Consider the following 17,409-nt stretch of genomic DNA (forward strand, 5'->3'; position numbering starts at 1 on the left):
GCTGCACCGAGAGCAGGAAATGTGATGCAGGCTTGAGACCCAAAAAACCCAATCCCTTCTCAGCAGCGCCTCCCAAAGCCAGCCGCTGCTATCCCTAAGAAGGCAGAGCGTCCCCAGACCCACGTTGGCCGCACCCCAGCTCCTTTCTCTTTCCTCCGCAGCTGCACACAGACGAGCACGTGAGCGCGGCAGCGCGACCCAGCTGTGCCTCAGCTGACCGCCTCCTGATTGGCCGAGACAGACGTGGGCTGGGGTGGGACTGGCCGCCTGCGTCCCTCGCCATTGGCTCTCAGGAAACCCGCCTCCCCTCAGGTGAGGCGGGCTTGCGTGTGCGCGAGCGGGGCTCCGCGGGCGGGCGCGCCCCCGACACCCTCCTCCCCTTATCCCCTGCGCGCGGCCGAGCGCGCCTCCGCCCTTGCCCGCCCCCTGCCGCTGCCACAGCTCCTCAGTGCACAGAGCCGCCTCGTCTGAGGGGACGCGAGAATTGGCCTCGTCGCCGCTTCGGCCAGTGCGTTGGGCCGGGCCTTGACAAGCAGTGGGAGGGGAGGCTCTTCGGAGCCGGACCTGGACCCTTGCGATTGCCTCCTGCTCCTCCTGCTTGCGTTTTACGAGGGGTTTCCCGCCTTGCACCTCCCACCTCTGGACGTGCCTCCCCTTCTCTCCCCGCGTGTGGAGGGAACCAGCGCTTAGGCCGGAGCGAGCCTGGGGGCGGGCGGCCGGCCGTGAAGGCTTCTCGGGGACCGATTCGCCATGGAGGGCGCCGGCGGCGCGAACGACAAGAAAAAGTAAGCCCATGTCTTCCGCCAGCCGCGTTCTCCGCCGATGCCCCTGCCCGCCCGCCCGCCGCCCTGGGCTCGCGGGCCGGCCTCAGCGTTCCGGGGTTGGGGGGGGGGGGCGTCTTTTTGTTTCTGCCTCTTCTCCCCTCCCCTCTCCCCCAGCCTCGCCGGCCGGGCTCCCCCGCTGCCCACGTCGCCATCTTGTCGTGGGGGGTGGGAGACGCGTCGAAAGTGCTTTCGGGGGCCGGGAGCCGAGCCCGGCTAGCCCTCGCCTCCCGGCCGCCTGGGCCTCGCACCGCCCTCCTGCCCGCGGTGAAAACCCGGCCTGCCCTCAACCTCCATCCGGGTGGACTTCCCCTAGCCCGAAAACCCCGGGAAGAGAAACGAGCCGCAGCTCGGTCGCCGCCGTTTGCACCCGAGCTTCCGCTCCTTCCCGCCCCCATTCTCTCCGGTTCCCTGGCAAATTCGGCCCCGGGGAGGACCCTGCGCGCCGGTCCCGGCTTCCCAGTGGGCTCGGGGCCCTGGGTTTCCCACCGAAGGGCTCGCGTGGTCGGATGCGATCTTGCCGTGCGGTTGTCTAGCCGCGGCGGGGGTCTTTGCCTTTGTGCATTAGGGATTTGTCTCGGTGGCTTGCAGATGCTAACTTTAGTTTGCACGTGCAGGTTTTGTTTTGTTTTGCTTTGTTTTAATCGCCTTGAAAAACTCGTCTAGACTGAGAGAGTAACGGAAATTTGGAGAAATCGTCACATTTTAAAGAGAACGTCAGAATTGGGTACTTGTATTTATATCAGCTGTCAAGAGAGCCCAGACGTTATAAATTAATGTGTGCCTCATTCATTCTTAAAAGTATCTTAGTAAAAATATAGGGGCCGGCAGAATTTAGGCAAACAATATTAATGAAATGGGGGGGGGGGGAAGGATGTGATCGCAGCAAATGAAATGTAGCTTCAGCATTTTTAGAACTATTTTATTTTCATGAAATTAAAGTATATTAAAGGAAAACCTTCTGGATATATCCGACGAAAATAATCATTCTGTTAGAACTTATTGCAAGTTTTTAAAACCCCTTCAAGTTTGAGTCTAGGTGGTACATTATAGGATTAAGAATTGTAAGTGGAACCAATGGAATTAAGAGTATTCCACCCCCCCACCCCCATACACACAATTTGTACATTTTGGGTATTTTAACCTTTGTGGAAATCATTTTCAGGAATTGGAGATTTATAAGAGTTGTGGTTAGTAGAAGCTTTACTCCTTAAAATCCTTCCACTCTTCTGGGAGAGATTAACTTTCCTAATCAGTATCAGCAGAAGATAAACTGGGTGGTGGTGTTGCTGTTTTGTAGATACCATTATGGTTTTTATTTAGTGGAATGATAAATTCTCAGTTTGTGTACACCGGAGAAAGCTCTTATAAATTCAAAAAGTGAGTAGACAGGTCTAGACTTAAGTCCAAGAGTTGACAGGAATTAATTGCAATTAATGTTGCAGAAGTGATTACAGTGCTTTTGATGAAATGATGAGGCTGCTAGATTATAAACCTAAAGCAGATTACCTCTGTGTTGTGCCAATTTTCAGTCCTTATTATATGCTGAATCATATTAATATTGTGCATCAAGTTATGCACCAGTCCCTTTTTATATGTAATATTGTACTCATTTTTCCTTTGCAGTTCATCATTTGGGATATCACAAGCAGCTTTAATATAAATGAATTGGTTACTGTGCATCACTCCCAATTCTAAACCAATGCTTAGATTTTTGCTCAGTCCCATCTGTTATTTTCAAAAATATTCTCATTTGAAAATTCAGCAAACTTGGGTCAGATTGAGTCATATTTCTTAATACAGAGGTTCTTATAACTTGGAAGTTAAACAGTAAGTGGCTACTCAACTTTTAGATGTTATTTGTTAAAGTTTTTTTTTATCACTTTGTGGTTTTTACCATTTTCTGACTAATTTTAAAACTTTTTGGAAAGTTAACTGAGAGATTATGGGAAAAGGTATTTTCTCCTTACAGTTTTTCCACTTTAAATGTGCTCTTGAGCCCAGGTTGGGGAGGCGAACTTGTTTTCTTGAAAGAAGGTCTAGGAAAATAAAAAACTGAAGCGTTGGAAGAAATCAGAACAGAGGATGGGTATGGTTATAATGGGTTTAACAGGGAATGTCATGTTGATGCCTTAGCAGTAGGTAGGGACTGGACTTAATAGCAATTTTTTAGATCTCAAAGGGAAGGTTAAGTGGTTTATTGTTCTCTTCCAGGTTTCAGGCCAAACTCTTTCAGTATCCAAAACTAGTTATTGGATCATTAAAATATCTGAGAATGGACATTTCTTAACTTCTTTAACTTTTGGTCATTAAAAGTCAAGAAGCTCTCTATTAGTAAGCTCTCTTCTTGTTATAATTTTACTTTGATTTTCTTTTTTGAAAAAGAACATGCCTGGTACTTGAGAACATAGGATCTGGACCTAGACACCTCTTAATTAGAACTAAGAGTTCAGTTTTTTCACTTGTTAACTTTGTGAGCTTAGGCAAGTTACTGAATGGTTCTGAGCCTATTTCTTCCTTTTCAAATGATGACAATAATAGCAACTATCTCAGAGGTTATTGTGAAGATTAAATGAGATAATGTTCAGTGTCTGTCTGGTTTGGGAATCTTGGTAACACTATAATTGAAAATAGTTGTTACCTATTGTTCTAGTTTGAACTTACACAACACTTAAACACACTTTTTTTTTTGCAGGTGTTTCCAGATATTTCTTGTGTTAGTTCTCCTCCCCACCTTCATGCATCTTTTCTAAGTCTCCTAAAAATGAAAAGACTAACACTGAATTTAGATTTAAAGAAAAGGGGGGGTTCCTTCCCATCTAAAACAGTACACCCTGGGTTATGTTGGCATCTAGCACCAATTATTCTTTTTTTTTTAATTGATTTATTTATTTTCAGAAAAACAGTATTCATTATTTTTTCACCACACCCAGTGCTCCATGCAATCCGTGCCCTCTATAATACCCCCCACCTGGTACCCCAACCTCCCATCCCCCTCCCCCACTTCAAACCCCTCAGATTGTTTTTCAGAGTCCATAGTCTCTCATGATTCACCAATTATTCTTGAGTATTTGTTCTCTATCCCCTCCTTCACAATTTTGTATACCCCTCCTTCCTCCACAAATAGGCCACTTGAATTTACTCTGGATTTCGGAGACTGGAGTCATAAATACATACACTACTCTTTCAGCAAGATAGGTGCAAGACACTATAGTGTTGGGGTGGCGGTAACTTAAACATTTTTTGTCTCAACACCACAGTTTAGAGTAGACAACTTTATATTTATCTTTGCTAAACATGAGTTAACAAAATACTCCCAGTAAAGAATGTGAGCCTGCGTGATAGAAAAACTTTACTTTCGAATTTCTCCAGTTAAAACTATTGGCTTCTCTCTCTCAAGGCAAGGCTTCATACTCTATATTAGTCTAATTTTGGAGGCTTGATTTGTATGAAGTCTATGTTTGTACATTCTTTTACTTGTGCTATGGTAGTTCATATCAGTGGTCCACTACAAAGCATTTTGTGCAGTCTGGGGAATGTTCAATCTTTCTACCTGCTGATTTCCATTATCTTTGTATGGGCTCAAAGTTAAGATTTTGTGGTTCTATTCTATTATTGTATGTCAAGAATGTGTGTAGGAGGCTGAGGGAGATTAGTCTCTATTGATGTTTTCTGAAGAACCCATAACAGTTTATTATGTTCGGTGGTAAAAAAAAAAAAAAAAAAAAAAAACAACTATTACCATATGTGGATATTAAAGATTTGGTTAGATTACTGTGTTTATTCATAAATGTGTCCTCTTAAAATACAATTTCTATAATTTAGACACTTAACCTAAGATTGTTAACATAAGTGTTTCTAAAGTGGGAAAAAATAATATGTGTTGTGGATTTGTTCTCTATTAAGAAATTGATTTTAATTCATAAGAATATTCTTTTTTTTATCTTTTTTTTTTAATGGTGGAACTAACTATCTGGTTGGTGGATTTTAACCCACTTTCTGCTACTTGCAGTGTTTGTGTTGTGTATGTTTTCTGCTTAACTATAGAACTAGAAAAATAATGAAGCTAAGATAAGTCAATCATGTTGCTCAGTATTTTGGGTAAGAGTTTGGCAAGAATTTTTGAAATAACTAGATCTTGGAATTTTAAAAATAATTTTATCCCTATCTATTTTTTGGAGCATCAGGAATTAATTATTTGGGGGGTATCTGGGTAGCTCAGATAGCATCTGACTCTTGATTTCAGCTCATTTTGTGAACTCAGGGTCCTGAGATCCAGCCCATCACTCCTCCACTGGTGGGGAGTCTGCTGAGATTCTCTCCCTTTTCCTCTGCTCCTCCCCCTGTATCCTCTCTCTTTAAAATAAAATCTTTTTTAAAAAGGGAATTAACTATTTTGTATGTGTATTGAGTTTTATATTAAAATTCATGTTTTTTGAAATAAAAAAAACTATCAAACCCGTATCATTTGCAAGACATGACCCTTTCAGAAAAATGTAAGACATAAAATCTAAATTTATAAAAAGAAAATTTAAGTGATTTCCTCATGACTTATTTTTCCATAGCTTTTGAAGTACTGTGAGGTTTTTAATTGTGGTTAAAAATATATATATATAATGTAGTACCCCTGGGGATAAAAATATATGTTTATAAAAAATAAAAAATTTAAAAAAATATATATATATATAATGTAAATATTATATAATGTAAAATTTCCATCTTAAACATTCCTAGGTGTACACTTCAAGAGTGTTAAGTATATTCACATTCTGTAACCAGAATTTTTTTTACCTTGTAAAACTGAAATTGTAACCATTTAAACAGGTCTCCCAGTTTCCCCCTCCTAGTTCCTGACAACCATCATTCTACTATAAATTTGATTAGTAAATACCTTATATATATGTGGAATCATGCAGTTTTTTGTCTTTTTGTGGCTGGTTTATTTCACTTAACATAATGTCTTTAAGATTCCCCCATGTTGTAGGCATGTGTGAAAATTTCCTTCTCTTTTAAGGCTAATATTTGCCACATTTTGTTCATCCATTCATCTTTCTGTGGACACTTAGGTTGCGTCCACCTGTTGGCTATTGTGAATACTGCTGCTGTGAACACAGGTGTACAAATATCTCTTAAAGATTTTGTTTTCAATCTTTTGGATATATCCCCAGAAGTATGTTGCTGAATCATATGGTATTTTTGATTTTTTTGAGGAACTCACATACTGTTTTACATAGTGACTGCACCATTTTACATTTGTACCAGTAGTGCACAGGGGTTACTATTACTCCATATCCTCCCCAACATTTGTTATCTTATGTTTTTATGATAATGGACATGGTGAGGAGATTGTGTTTTTAAGGGTTTGTTTGTGTGTAATAACCAGCTTAAAAGTTAACAGCAGAGAACAGTTGTCAGGGAAGCTTTATGAGAAGTGAAGTTAAGCTCCTCTAAAATGAGAATTAAGTTTTTCTAGGGACTTAGAAAGATTTGATCTGCCAGTGTGTTTTCAGAAAAATACTTGATTAAAAAGGTCTATAACTGTTTTTTGTTGATAAAGTCCCATTTAGTTGGTAACTTATTTTAAAAAATAATTGAAATGACTTATTTTCATTTAAAAAAAAAAGGTCCAAACTTCCTGGAAATTTAGAACAGTTAGTTCTAACTTGGGAGTTTGTAAGTGTATTGGGATTCTTTTTTTTTTTTTTTTAAAGATTTTATTTATTTATTTGACAGAAATCACAAGTAGATGGAGAGGCAGGCAGAGAGAAAGAGAGGGAAGCAGGCTCTCTGCTGAGCAGAGAGCCCCATGCGGGACTCGATCTCAGGACTCTGAGATCATGACCTGAGCCAAAGGCAGCGGCTTAACCCACTGAGCCACCCAGGCGCCCTATTGAGATTCTTTTTATTGCAGTGATGAAACACAGCTCAAGCTAGTTTAAGGGGGAAGCCAGTTATTGGCTTACACAGTCTAGTTTTGGTTGTAGGACAGTTAAATCCAGAGTCTCAAGTGGTGTCCTCACAGTGTTAATTCCTGACTTTCTCTTGAATATGACTTTGCCTATATGCCTTTGTTCTACTTGCATGTTGGCCTCTTTAAGCCACTGACAGGGTATCTGTATGGTATGAAAGATGGCACCTAGCATTCCCATGCCTGCATTCATACAGTTTGTATTTTTTTTTTTTTAAGATTTTTTTTTTTTTTTTTTTGGACAGCGATGACAAGCAGGCAGAGAGGATGGGGGAAGTGGGCTCTCTCCTTGGCAGGCTAAACGGGGCTCCATCCCAGGACCCTGGGATCATGACCCAAGCTGAAGGCAGAGGCCTTAACCCACTTGAGCCACCCTGGTACCCCACAGTTTGTATTTTAAAAAGTGAAAAGAAAACTCCCTCTCCTTTCTAGTATCCATGTATCAGCCTTTTGTATGAAGGCCGATTTGCCTTGCTTGGACTATCCATTTTTAACTGTGTCAGTGGGGTTCCCTGATTACATGAGTCAAATGTCATATTGTAAAGTATTTGATTGCCTTGGTGTAGATTATTAATTATCTCCTTATCTAGGACTTTTGATCATTGCTGGTATTGTAATGAATGGGCTATAGGTTTTTGTTGAAAATCAACTGAATTCATATTCTAGTTGTTTTTTTTTTTTTACCAATCATAACTGTTCTGCAAATATTCTTGCTGTGCCTTTGGGAAAGCTAAGAGTCTCTTCTCAGCTTTTAGGGTTAGGGTTTTCATTTCTTTTCCTTAGGAAAAGATAGGAATGACTAATAGCTAAGAACTTGGGCTTTCAAGGTTGGCTGCTTGCTTTACCACATATAGCTATGTGATCTTGTACAAGTTGCATTACCTTTCTAGGTCTTAACTTTCCTCATCTATAAATTAGGATGATAATATTTACCTTATAGGATTGTTGTGAGGATAAAAGAGATATTAACCCTTGTGAAACAGAGTTCAGACCACAAAGTAGGGACTAAATAAACTAGAAACTATCGTTAGATTCATTTTTATAATAATTACTAAGTTTCAGAAGAGTCACTCTCTTGAAGTCTCAAATTACTGAGAATCACTCTAGCCTTCTTTGGGACAGTCTGACAAAGGATGATGTCCTTTGGGCCACACCATCAGTGAACCTATTTAAGAGGGGTAAGAATATTAGTGGTGCTTCTCCTCTACATCAGTTTGGGGTTTTTTTGTTGTTTGTTTTGTTTTGTTTTGTTTTAATGAATGTCTGGCCTTTTACAGATTAAATGAAGATGCTTTTTTTTGGTATACACATGCTATTTAAAATATCATTTTCCATAGTGATAATGGTAAAGGAGAAAGGCTCTTTATTTGGCTGTTGGAGATGGCAAATTAAGAAAGCCTACTTTTCCATGCTCTTTTGGCGTCAGGAATTCATTAAGTGTCTTTTAACCTGTTTGCAGAAGAGAGTTGGAATTCCCTTGCCTTCGCAGATAACATGGCTAAAATGTTTAAATGGGTTGTATGTCAGACCAGTAATTAAAGCCTTCACCGTGAATGGAGGAAGGGGTATTTTTCTTGGGTAATGTGAATGAGTTCATTTATTTTAATGGTTCCAAAATTTTTTTCATCCCAAGACTCTAGCATCTAACCACTATGGCTTGTAACAGATTAACATATATTCATTTATTCAAAGGATATTTGTGCATGTAATTTGTCAAGCAGATCATTGAATTCTGATGGCACAGGCCACATTTGAGTTTTTGGTGTTAACTGATAACATATATTATGTATTATATCTTTCATTTTTAAGTAATTTCAAGTTTGGGATTTTGAAAATTACAGACTTTAGTATTTAAGTTTTGTTATTAATATCAGTTATCACAGCAGTATCCTCTAAATTGTGTTTACTAAGTTAGTGTCTGCTTTGAGAAATTTTTTAGACACAAAAGCACTCTTACAAAATAGTCTACTCATTTTTGGCAACTTGAAATGTTAGAAAGTTTTTTATTCTTGTATTTCTTAACACTCACTAATGTTTAAATCTCTTTTGAAGCAAAAATGTAACTGTTCCTTTTTGTGATTATTTGGTACCAAATTTGATTATAAACAAATGTAACTTCAAACACAGAAGGCTTGTAGGAAAAATATAGACCTATGTAGAGATCATTTAGATGATCCAGAATATGCCTTTTTCCTTTTTCTTACGTTGCCATCAGAATGAGAATACAGTTTAAAAATTGTTAAAGTTCACCTTTAACACTGCTTTAATTCTGCTGATGAAAACCCTTGCCATCTTTTAACTCCCATGTGTTACTCTCTGCAGTTGAATAAATCACCTAACTTGCCTTCTTCCATGTGACATCCCTTTCAAATAAAAGAAGGTAGTTAGTTATTTTCCTAAGTAAAAACATCTCCAAATTCCTTTAATATTTTGATTTAAATATTATTGAGCTTCTGATTTGTGGCAGGGCATAGGCTGTATTAAATATGGGGGTTTCAGTCTCAGGTGGAATCTGAGACCTGCCACTTATTAATAGTGTTACTCATTCCCTTTTTTTTTTTTTTTTTTTTTAAGATTTTATTTATTTATTTGACAGATCACAAGTAGGCAGAGAGGCAGGCAGAGAGAGAGAGAGAGGAGGAAGCAGACTCCCCACTGAGCAGAGAGCCCAATGCGGGGCTCTATCCCAGGACCCTGGGATCATGACCTGAGCCAAAGGTAGAGGCTTTAACCCACTGAGCCACCCAGGCGCCCCTCATTCCCTTTTTATATACAAGGAAATAGGGATCAGAGAGTTAGTTGGGAGAATTTATTGGCTAACATTGGATAGGATGGATTAGTGTAGGTGAAGGACCAAGACATTTGCTTAGGAGAGCTCATTTGTTGTTTCCAGAATCTTCATTATGGTTAGGATTTAGAACTAAATAGGAGAAATCTTCAGCGTGTGATTTCTATGTGTATACCTTTATTCTAATACATGTGAATTTTTTCAATTGTGTAAATACTTATAACTTACCTATCTCCTGTTATATTTAAGGAAATAATTAAGAACATGTTCTGCATACACACATCCACAAACTCATATAGTGTCACTGACCTTTAAGTTCCAGTTTCAGTTCTATTACTCTTGAAAAGCATGAAATCAGGAAAACAAAAGCATTTACAAGCTGAGAGGGCAAAGGGAGAAGAGTGATAGAGTAGGTGATGTGGGGTAAAGCCACTAACACACAGCTGTTATTTGTGAACAGTTATTTTCAACCCCTTTTATGTTTATGGCATTTGTAAAGAGGTTTAAAGATAATTCTTAAAAATTTTTCAGAGTTGCAAAAATCATTCTGTAGTTACTACATTTTTCATTTGGTCATCCTTGAAGCCTAATTATTCTCTTCTGTTATATTAAGCACATACTTTATTACTTGCTTGTCATTGAATTGTACCTCTAGCTTCTCATTTCCAGCAATCATTCTATACAGTATCACTCAACTACTCGGTGCAGTATTCTACCTGAAAAACATAATTGTCATAGTATGTGTATGTAGTTGCAGCTAAAAATAAATTTTTCTTATTTTTCAGAATTCGCTGGCTAACCTATTTAATCTCTGCTATAAGACATTCTAATGGTTTTCAAACTTTCGTGGCTTAAAAATCATCTGAGTGTTTAGTTAATAAAAGGATTTCCAGGTACCCACCCCCAGAGATTCTGATCTGGTAATTTTGAGGTGAGACTCAGGAATTTGTAGATTTACTGTTTCTCGGTCTTTTGGCTAAGATCAACTCTAAGAATTTGTAAACTTCACAAGTACCCATAGGTGAAGTACAAACCTTGAATAGCTAAGAATGCTAATCAGAATCATCTGGGAGATTGTTTTTTAAAGAGACATGCCAGGTCTACAATTTGAGTTTCCAGGGTTAGGATTTAGGCACCGATATCTAGGAAAAAAGTTCCACTGGTGATTGTGATGTATACCACAGGTCAACCCATGCCTAATCTAGTCAAAGTTCTTAGTGTATTTTGTAATTTTTGCATTCCTAAGTATGTGGCAGTGTTAATTTCTAAGAGGTTGGATATATGTAAAAGCATTTGGGCAGATTTTTTTTAGAGAAAGTATTTAACCATTTTGGGGTGTTGAACAATTTTTTACTCTGAGTATTTTTGAAAGACACATGAGGTATTTTCTTAGAGTAGAGGGGCTCAAAGTGTTCTCCAGACTGGCATCACTGGTACTTACCTTTTAACTTATGGAGGAGATTCTGAGGCCCCATCGTGCCCTCTCGAATCAGAAATTCTGGGTAAGGCCCAGAATCTGTGTTTGTAGAATCCCTCCAGGTGATTGTGATACAAGCTAAAATTAGAGAACCTCCGTCTTAGAGTAACAATTTCACATACACATTTTTGGTATTATTTATCTCCTACTTTATATATATTAGGGGATCAGAGATTTTTTTTGAGAGGCTCAATACCAATTCTGAACCAGGAGAGAGTTTATTTAAATCACTATCTAGGAGTAATCTAAAAACAAAAGCATATTCTTTTTACAGACAGAATTTTTTTTTTTAAGATTTTATTTATTTATTTGACAGAGATCACAAGTAGGCATAGAGGCAGGCAGAGAGAGAGAGGAGGAGGAAGCAGGCTCCCTGCTGAGCAGAGAGCCCAATGCAGGACTCGATCCCAGGACCCTGAGATCATGACCTGAGCCGAAGGCAGCGGCTTAACCCACTGAGCCACCCAGGCGCCCCAGACAGAATTTTAATACACAATATTGTCAACAAATGTAAATCTGTTAATTAAAAAATTGATTTAATGTATAAGTAGAACATTTTCACATTGATGCTACCTCAGATGTAGTATACATTTTATTTTCAGACTCTACCCTGAATTTAAAACAGTGATTCTTTCTTGTTTATTTTACTATAGCATTAGAAAATTAAATATTTAGGCATTTTCGTGAGATTATTGGAAGGGAACTAACCCATCTTTTCTCTGATTGTGGATATTTTTATAAGATATTACCAAGCTAGTAAGGTAATAAATACCTAAACCAAGAAATTTAAGTTGCTTTCAAAAATAAAATAAGTACATATATTCTGAATATTTCTTTAGAAACCATTTCACTTAATTTTGGAATTTCAAGTTAACCATGAAATTAAATTTTCAAAAGCCACTAATTAGAATAAGAAACTTAAAATACTGAATTATACTGCTTACTTGGTCTCTGCTTTCCACTTCCTGGAAAGAAATAGGATTGTTCCTGCTTCATTCCCCAAATGAAGAAAACATTTAACTCATTTCTAGTTAATCTTTCTGTAAAACAAGTTTAAAAGTAAGATGACTACTTCTTTCGGATTTTTCTGACAAATGCAGGTGCATTAAAATAGTGTCAGTTCACTGATGAATTTTTCTCAAAGTATAAAATATTCTGTGATCCTGTTATCTTGAAACTGCTACTAATATTTGTAAACTTTGCAAACTATATATCGTTGAATCTTTCTGGTTTTATCTATGCACTTAAAACTTACATATCCATATGTATATGTGTACTTATATACATACACATTTATTTACATATGTACACATGCCTTACAGAAATGGATTCATACTCAAATTTTGTTGTATGACCTGTTTTCACATAATGCTATATTGTAACTTCTTCTATAAGCACAGATTAATTTTTGTAGATTTTTGCCTTGTCTCTTAATTTTGACTCTTTGATTTTATGGAAAGATCCCTAGAGCTAATGTACTGTCAGTTATAGATTGACCCTAGTAACTACTATCAAGTAAAGACAAGAAATATAAAGATACATTTGTCCTAGAATATAAGCTCCATGGGAATAATAACATGGTCTATTTTGCTTATTGCCCAATGCTGAGAACAGTGTCTGGCTCCTTGGAGATGACTAAGAAATACTTGTTGAATTAATGAATGAAGTTCTCTCACATAAATATCCTAAAAGTTCACTTTTAAGTTTATTGATCAGAAGACATTTTCCTGGAGAAAACTATAAATAGCTAGCTATCATGAAAATGTAATTTATACTTAATTTGAAATGTCAAATTTTGCTGTTTTTTCCATTAAGTAGGAACACATTTTTTTATTAAACATAATCTGTTTGAACTATTCTGGTTTTGCAGCAATTACCAAGTAGAAAATAGAACAACAAATCCTATTAATCATAAGAATACTCTAAATAATACATATACTTGTCTAAGGGTAACCTCCCCTTGAAAAAAGCCAATAGGATTAGAAATCAGGGGTGCCTGGGTGGCTCAGTGGGTTAAGCCTCTGCCTTCTGCTGAGGTCATGGTCCCAGGGTCTGGGATGCAGCTCCACATTGGGCTCTACGCTCAGCAGGAAGCCTGCTTCCTCCTCTCTCTCTGCCCACTTGGGATCTCTGTCTGCCAAATAAAAAAAGAAAATCTTTTTTTTTTAAAAAAATAGTCAACATAATGAAGACTTTCATGTCTTAGGATGAAAATTACGATACCTTCTTGAAAAAGATTGTAGAAAAGAGATTCAATCTTCTGTTTACAACTGGGCTAGGAGGACATAATTATAAAGGTATTGATTTAATTGGTTAATAGCATTAACTACAGCTCATGCATTTTCCTGTCCGCATTAGCTTAGGACAAAACAGTAAAAAACATTATAGATCAGAGTGATAAGGGAAAATAATCTTAAAAGCTTTCACTTCTTTCAATAAATTGGTATTTTAGTTTTTTTTGCTTTCTCCCTGTGCCTCCAAATCTCTTCTTTGGCAAAATCATCTGTTCTCCTTGGTGATAGTATTGGTGCCATTCACTGTTGTGGTGCTTGGTGATTTTTTTTTTTTTAAATCAGTAGCCTTTTTCTAACGTATCTAGTATGCTTACAAGATGCTTACCAAATGCTTCATTACATTTGAAAGTGCATATCCAGGTAATCACAATAAATCCAAACAGTATGCCTTGTTTATGATACTCATATTATTGTGCTGTTCAATTATGATCATAGTCTGTACTATAACAGGAATATTGATGAAGCACAGATTCAGGGATCCTAAAAAAATGTTGAAGGGGCGGTCAGCCTTCCATGGGCTTAAGTCAAAAGTCAAATAGAAGATTAGGGCCAAATACTAAAGCCAAGCTGAACTTAGGCACATCTCTATTAAGAACACAAAGATGAAGGGTGCCTGGGTGGCTCATTGAGTTAAGCATCTGGTTTGGACTTAGGTCATGGACCTGGGATCAAACCTGATTCTCTCTTCCTCTGCCCTTCTTCCCCGCTTGTGCTTGCTCACTTTCTCTCAAATGAATAAATAAAATCTATTTTAAAAATAATATTTATAATAAAAATACAAAGATGAATGAGGCAGTTTTCTGCCTCCAAGAAGCTTTAAGGATTTTAGAGGAAGATAAATACAGCTGACCGTTGAACAGTGCAGGTGGTTAGGGGCACTGACTCTCTGCATAGTCAAAAATCCATGGATAAGTTTTGACTCCTCCCCCCCAAATGTAACTACAAATAGCTCTCCTCAAAAAACTTAACTACAAATTAAAGCCTTCCTGGTAACTATTAACACATATTTTGTGTATGTTTTATATACTGTATTCTTACTATACAGTAAGCTAGAGAAAAGAAAATGGTTTAAGAAAACCTAAGGAAAATAACATTTACAGTACTGTATTGTATTTGTCAAAAAATTCCATGTATAAGTGGACCCACACATTTCAAATCTCTGTTGTTCAAGGGTCATGTTTATACAGCAGAATAACCAGAATGGTGAGATCTAGGGGAGAGGAACAGTTTTAAGAAGACAGGAGAAATAAAGTAATGCTGGGGTTGAATGCTGGAAGTTTCTCACATAAATAAATATAGCAAACTGCTTATTGAGAAGGGTACCTCAGGCAGAGAAAGACTAAGCCAGAAATAATGAAATATTATGCTTTTGATAACTGCAGTGTGGCCAAAGAACATAGGAAATAATGAGAATGAAGAGATGGACAGGGAACTAGCTAAGGAAGGGTTTCCATAGAAAATAGATTTTGTCATGTGTACATTTGATGGGACGTAAAGGAAGGCATAACACCAGATTTCTTATTTTGGAATGATGATTGTGGTAGTAATTTGAGGGGATCCAGATGTAGAGCAAATGAAAGACCAACAATAGTGAGCTGAGATGTTTGAATAGGTCCTCTGTACAAATTAACATCTGGTGGCAGTATTGAGGTAGATTGAATTATTATCCTCTGATTCTCTTCCCTTAGTAGTTGGCAGTATCCATTAAAGGATACTATTGTATTGCTTTGAAGTGCTGGTGGACAGTGGAGCAGAGCATTGCCATTATAGGTGCTTTCTAGTTAGATTCCAGGAAAGATCTTGTCCATGAGTCCCTCTGAATGGCTTGTAAGTCCTAAATTCCAAAGCCAACCCCCATACATACTCTCCTTTATGTCTTTGGAGATGTGAAGTAAACAAATTTGGAACTTTATAATGCCTGGCTGTATGTATACTTATTAATTAGAATGAGTTTCGGAGAGGCAGTGTAATATACTGTAAACAGCATAGTTTCTAAGCGAAATTGCTTGAGTTTGACTATAGGGTCTACCATTTATTTAACTCTGTAAACTTGGGTAAGTTATTTAACCAGGTTCCTTATCTGTAACATAGTGATAATAATACAAAAGTAAGTTAATTGATGAGAAATGTTTAGAATACCACTGTGTACATAATAAGTACCTTTGACTTTGGATTTAAAGCTGCAGGCCAAAATGCCAACTGAAGAACATGGAAATTTCCTCTGGCCTGAAACTTTAAGAAGAGCAGGGCAATTAAAACAGTGAGATGTACAATTTTCACCTATCAGCTTGACAGAAATTAAAAAGATAAAGAAGATCTATAATATATATTACTGCAGAGTGCATGGGGAAATAAACACATTCATCAATTAGCAGAAACAAAAATGGGCACAGACCTTTTTATAAAGATAACTATAAATGCCACATCCTTTAGATCATGGAATTTAACTTTAGAAGGTTTGTACTGTAATAGAGATACTGACAAAAGGAGTGGAAAACAACAGTTTCAAAGCAAGAAAGAGTTTTTAAAGCAGCAAATAAAGTTGAGAGATTTGAAAAAAAAATGTAGACATTATTAGAAAGAGGATGGATCAACTGTTAATGCTTTGAATGTTTGGCGCTAACTTCAGTTCTTTTTTTCTTCTTCTTTTTTTTTTTTTTTTTTTTTTTTTAAGTATTTATTTGAGAGAGAGCATGCTAGCAGGGGAGGAACAGAGGAGGAAGGACAAGCCCTCAGTGCAGAGCAGACATGGGGCTGGATTGCACAACCCCATAACCCCGAGATCATGACCTGTGCTAAGATCAAGAGTTAGACACCTAACCGACTGAGCCATCCAGGCACCCCTAACTTCAGTTCTTAAAGTCCCGTATATTTACAATCAGGAATGCTAACAGGCTTTTCTTATGTAATTAGGCAACACAGATGAATTAAAATGTCTGAAATTTTGTGTTCTTGTTAATTTAAAGAATACTAAGCATTCTCTGTAAAATGGCTATTGGTGTTCAACTTTGTATACAAGAAGCTTCTTGACAGTGCATCTGGATTATTTTCCTAAATATATTTCCTATACAAAATAATTTCAAGATACATTTGTTAGCTTGTCTAGTATTGTATATTAAATAATAATAAAATAATAAGTGTTTGAAAACTACCATATCACAAAGATTAAGCTATTTTGCTACTTTATTCAAACAGTAGTCCCAGAACAATCATAGAAATGCGTAAGCACACTGTTCAAAAGATAGAATTTTTACTGTAACCTTAACTGATTTCTGCTATGATTAGCAGATGTGAAATAGCACTTTATACAGATATGTCAGTGCAGAACTTTACTTAACCTATACTTAATAAAAACAACAAAGATGGAATTGATAATTTAGAGAAATACAATGACTTATTTACATGCAGAAAATCTGCCTATTTTCTTCTGGTCTACAAAACTTACTGTGCAAGTAAGTATAGGATTCATCTGTATGGAACCTACATGCTGTGGTCTACCAGAAATTTCTTGTTCAATATTGTAATTCTGTGGGGTATGACCTGATAAAAAGAGCCTTCCTCTGAGTAGACAAGAAGCTGGGCAGTTCAGATGCTGAAACTCTTAAGAACTTTGGAAGTTACAGCTTTAAGCTAAGCAATGTTTTAAGAGCTCCCATAGTCACATGTGAAGAACATCAGATAAATTTCTATATTAAATCTTTTTTATAGGTCCCCTGATTGCTTTTTGTCTAGATAGATTATGTAATAGAGGACATACTCATTTTTCATCACCTTCTAATTTAGGTTTATCAATTCTTTTTTTTTTTTAATTTTTTAAAATTTTTAATTAAAAATTTTTTTAATTTTTTACTTTTTATAAACATATATTTTTATCCCCAGGGGTACAGGTCTGTGAATCGCCAGGTTTACACACTTCACAGCACTCACCAAAGCACATACCCTCCCCAATGTCCATAACCCCACCCCCCTTCTCCCAACCCCCCTCCCCCCCAGCAACCCTCAGTTTGTTTTGTGAGATTAAGAATCACTTATGGTTTGTCTCCCTCCCAATCCCATCTTGT

General features: G+C 37.5%; 1 protein-coding gene across 1 annotated transcript in view; it reads left to right on the forward strand.

Annotated features, from left to right (window-relative positions):
- The first annotated feature begins 441 nt into the window (after positions 1–441).
- Positions 442–17,409, forward strand: part of HIF1A (hypoxia inducible factor 1 subunit alpha) — a 41,260-nt gene continuing 24,292 nt past the window's right edge. Inside the window, exon 1 of the mRNA XM_059182260.1 lies at positions 442–785. Coding sequence (XP_059038243.1) covers positions 751–785 — 35 coding nt within the window. The 5' untranslated portion in view covers positions 442–750. The remainder of the gene's footprint in view (positions 786–17,409) is intronic.

The sequence above is a fragment of the Mustela lutreola genome, chromosome 7 (genome assembly GCF_030435805.1).
Source record: "Mustela lutreola isolate mMusLut2 chromosome 7, mMusLut2.pri, whole genome shotgun sequence".
In the NCBI taxonomy this organism is placed as follows: domain Eukaryota; kingdom Metazoa; phylum Chordata; class Mammalia; order Carnivora; family Mustelidae; genus Mustela; species Mustela lutreola.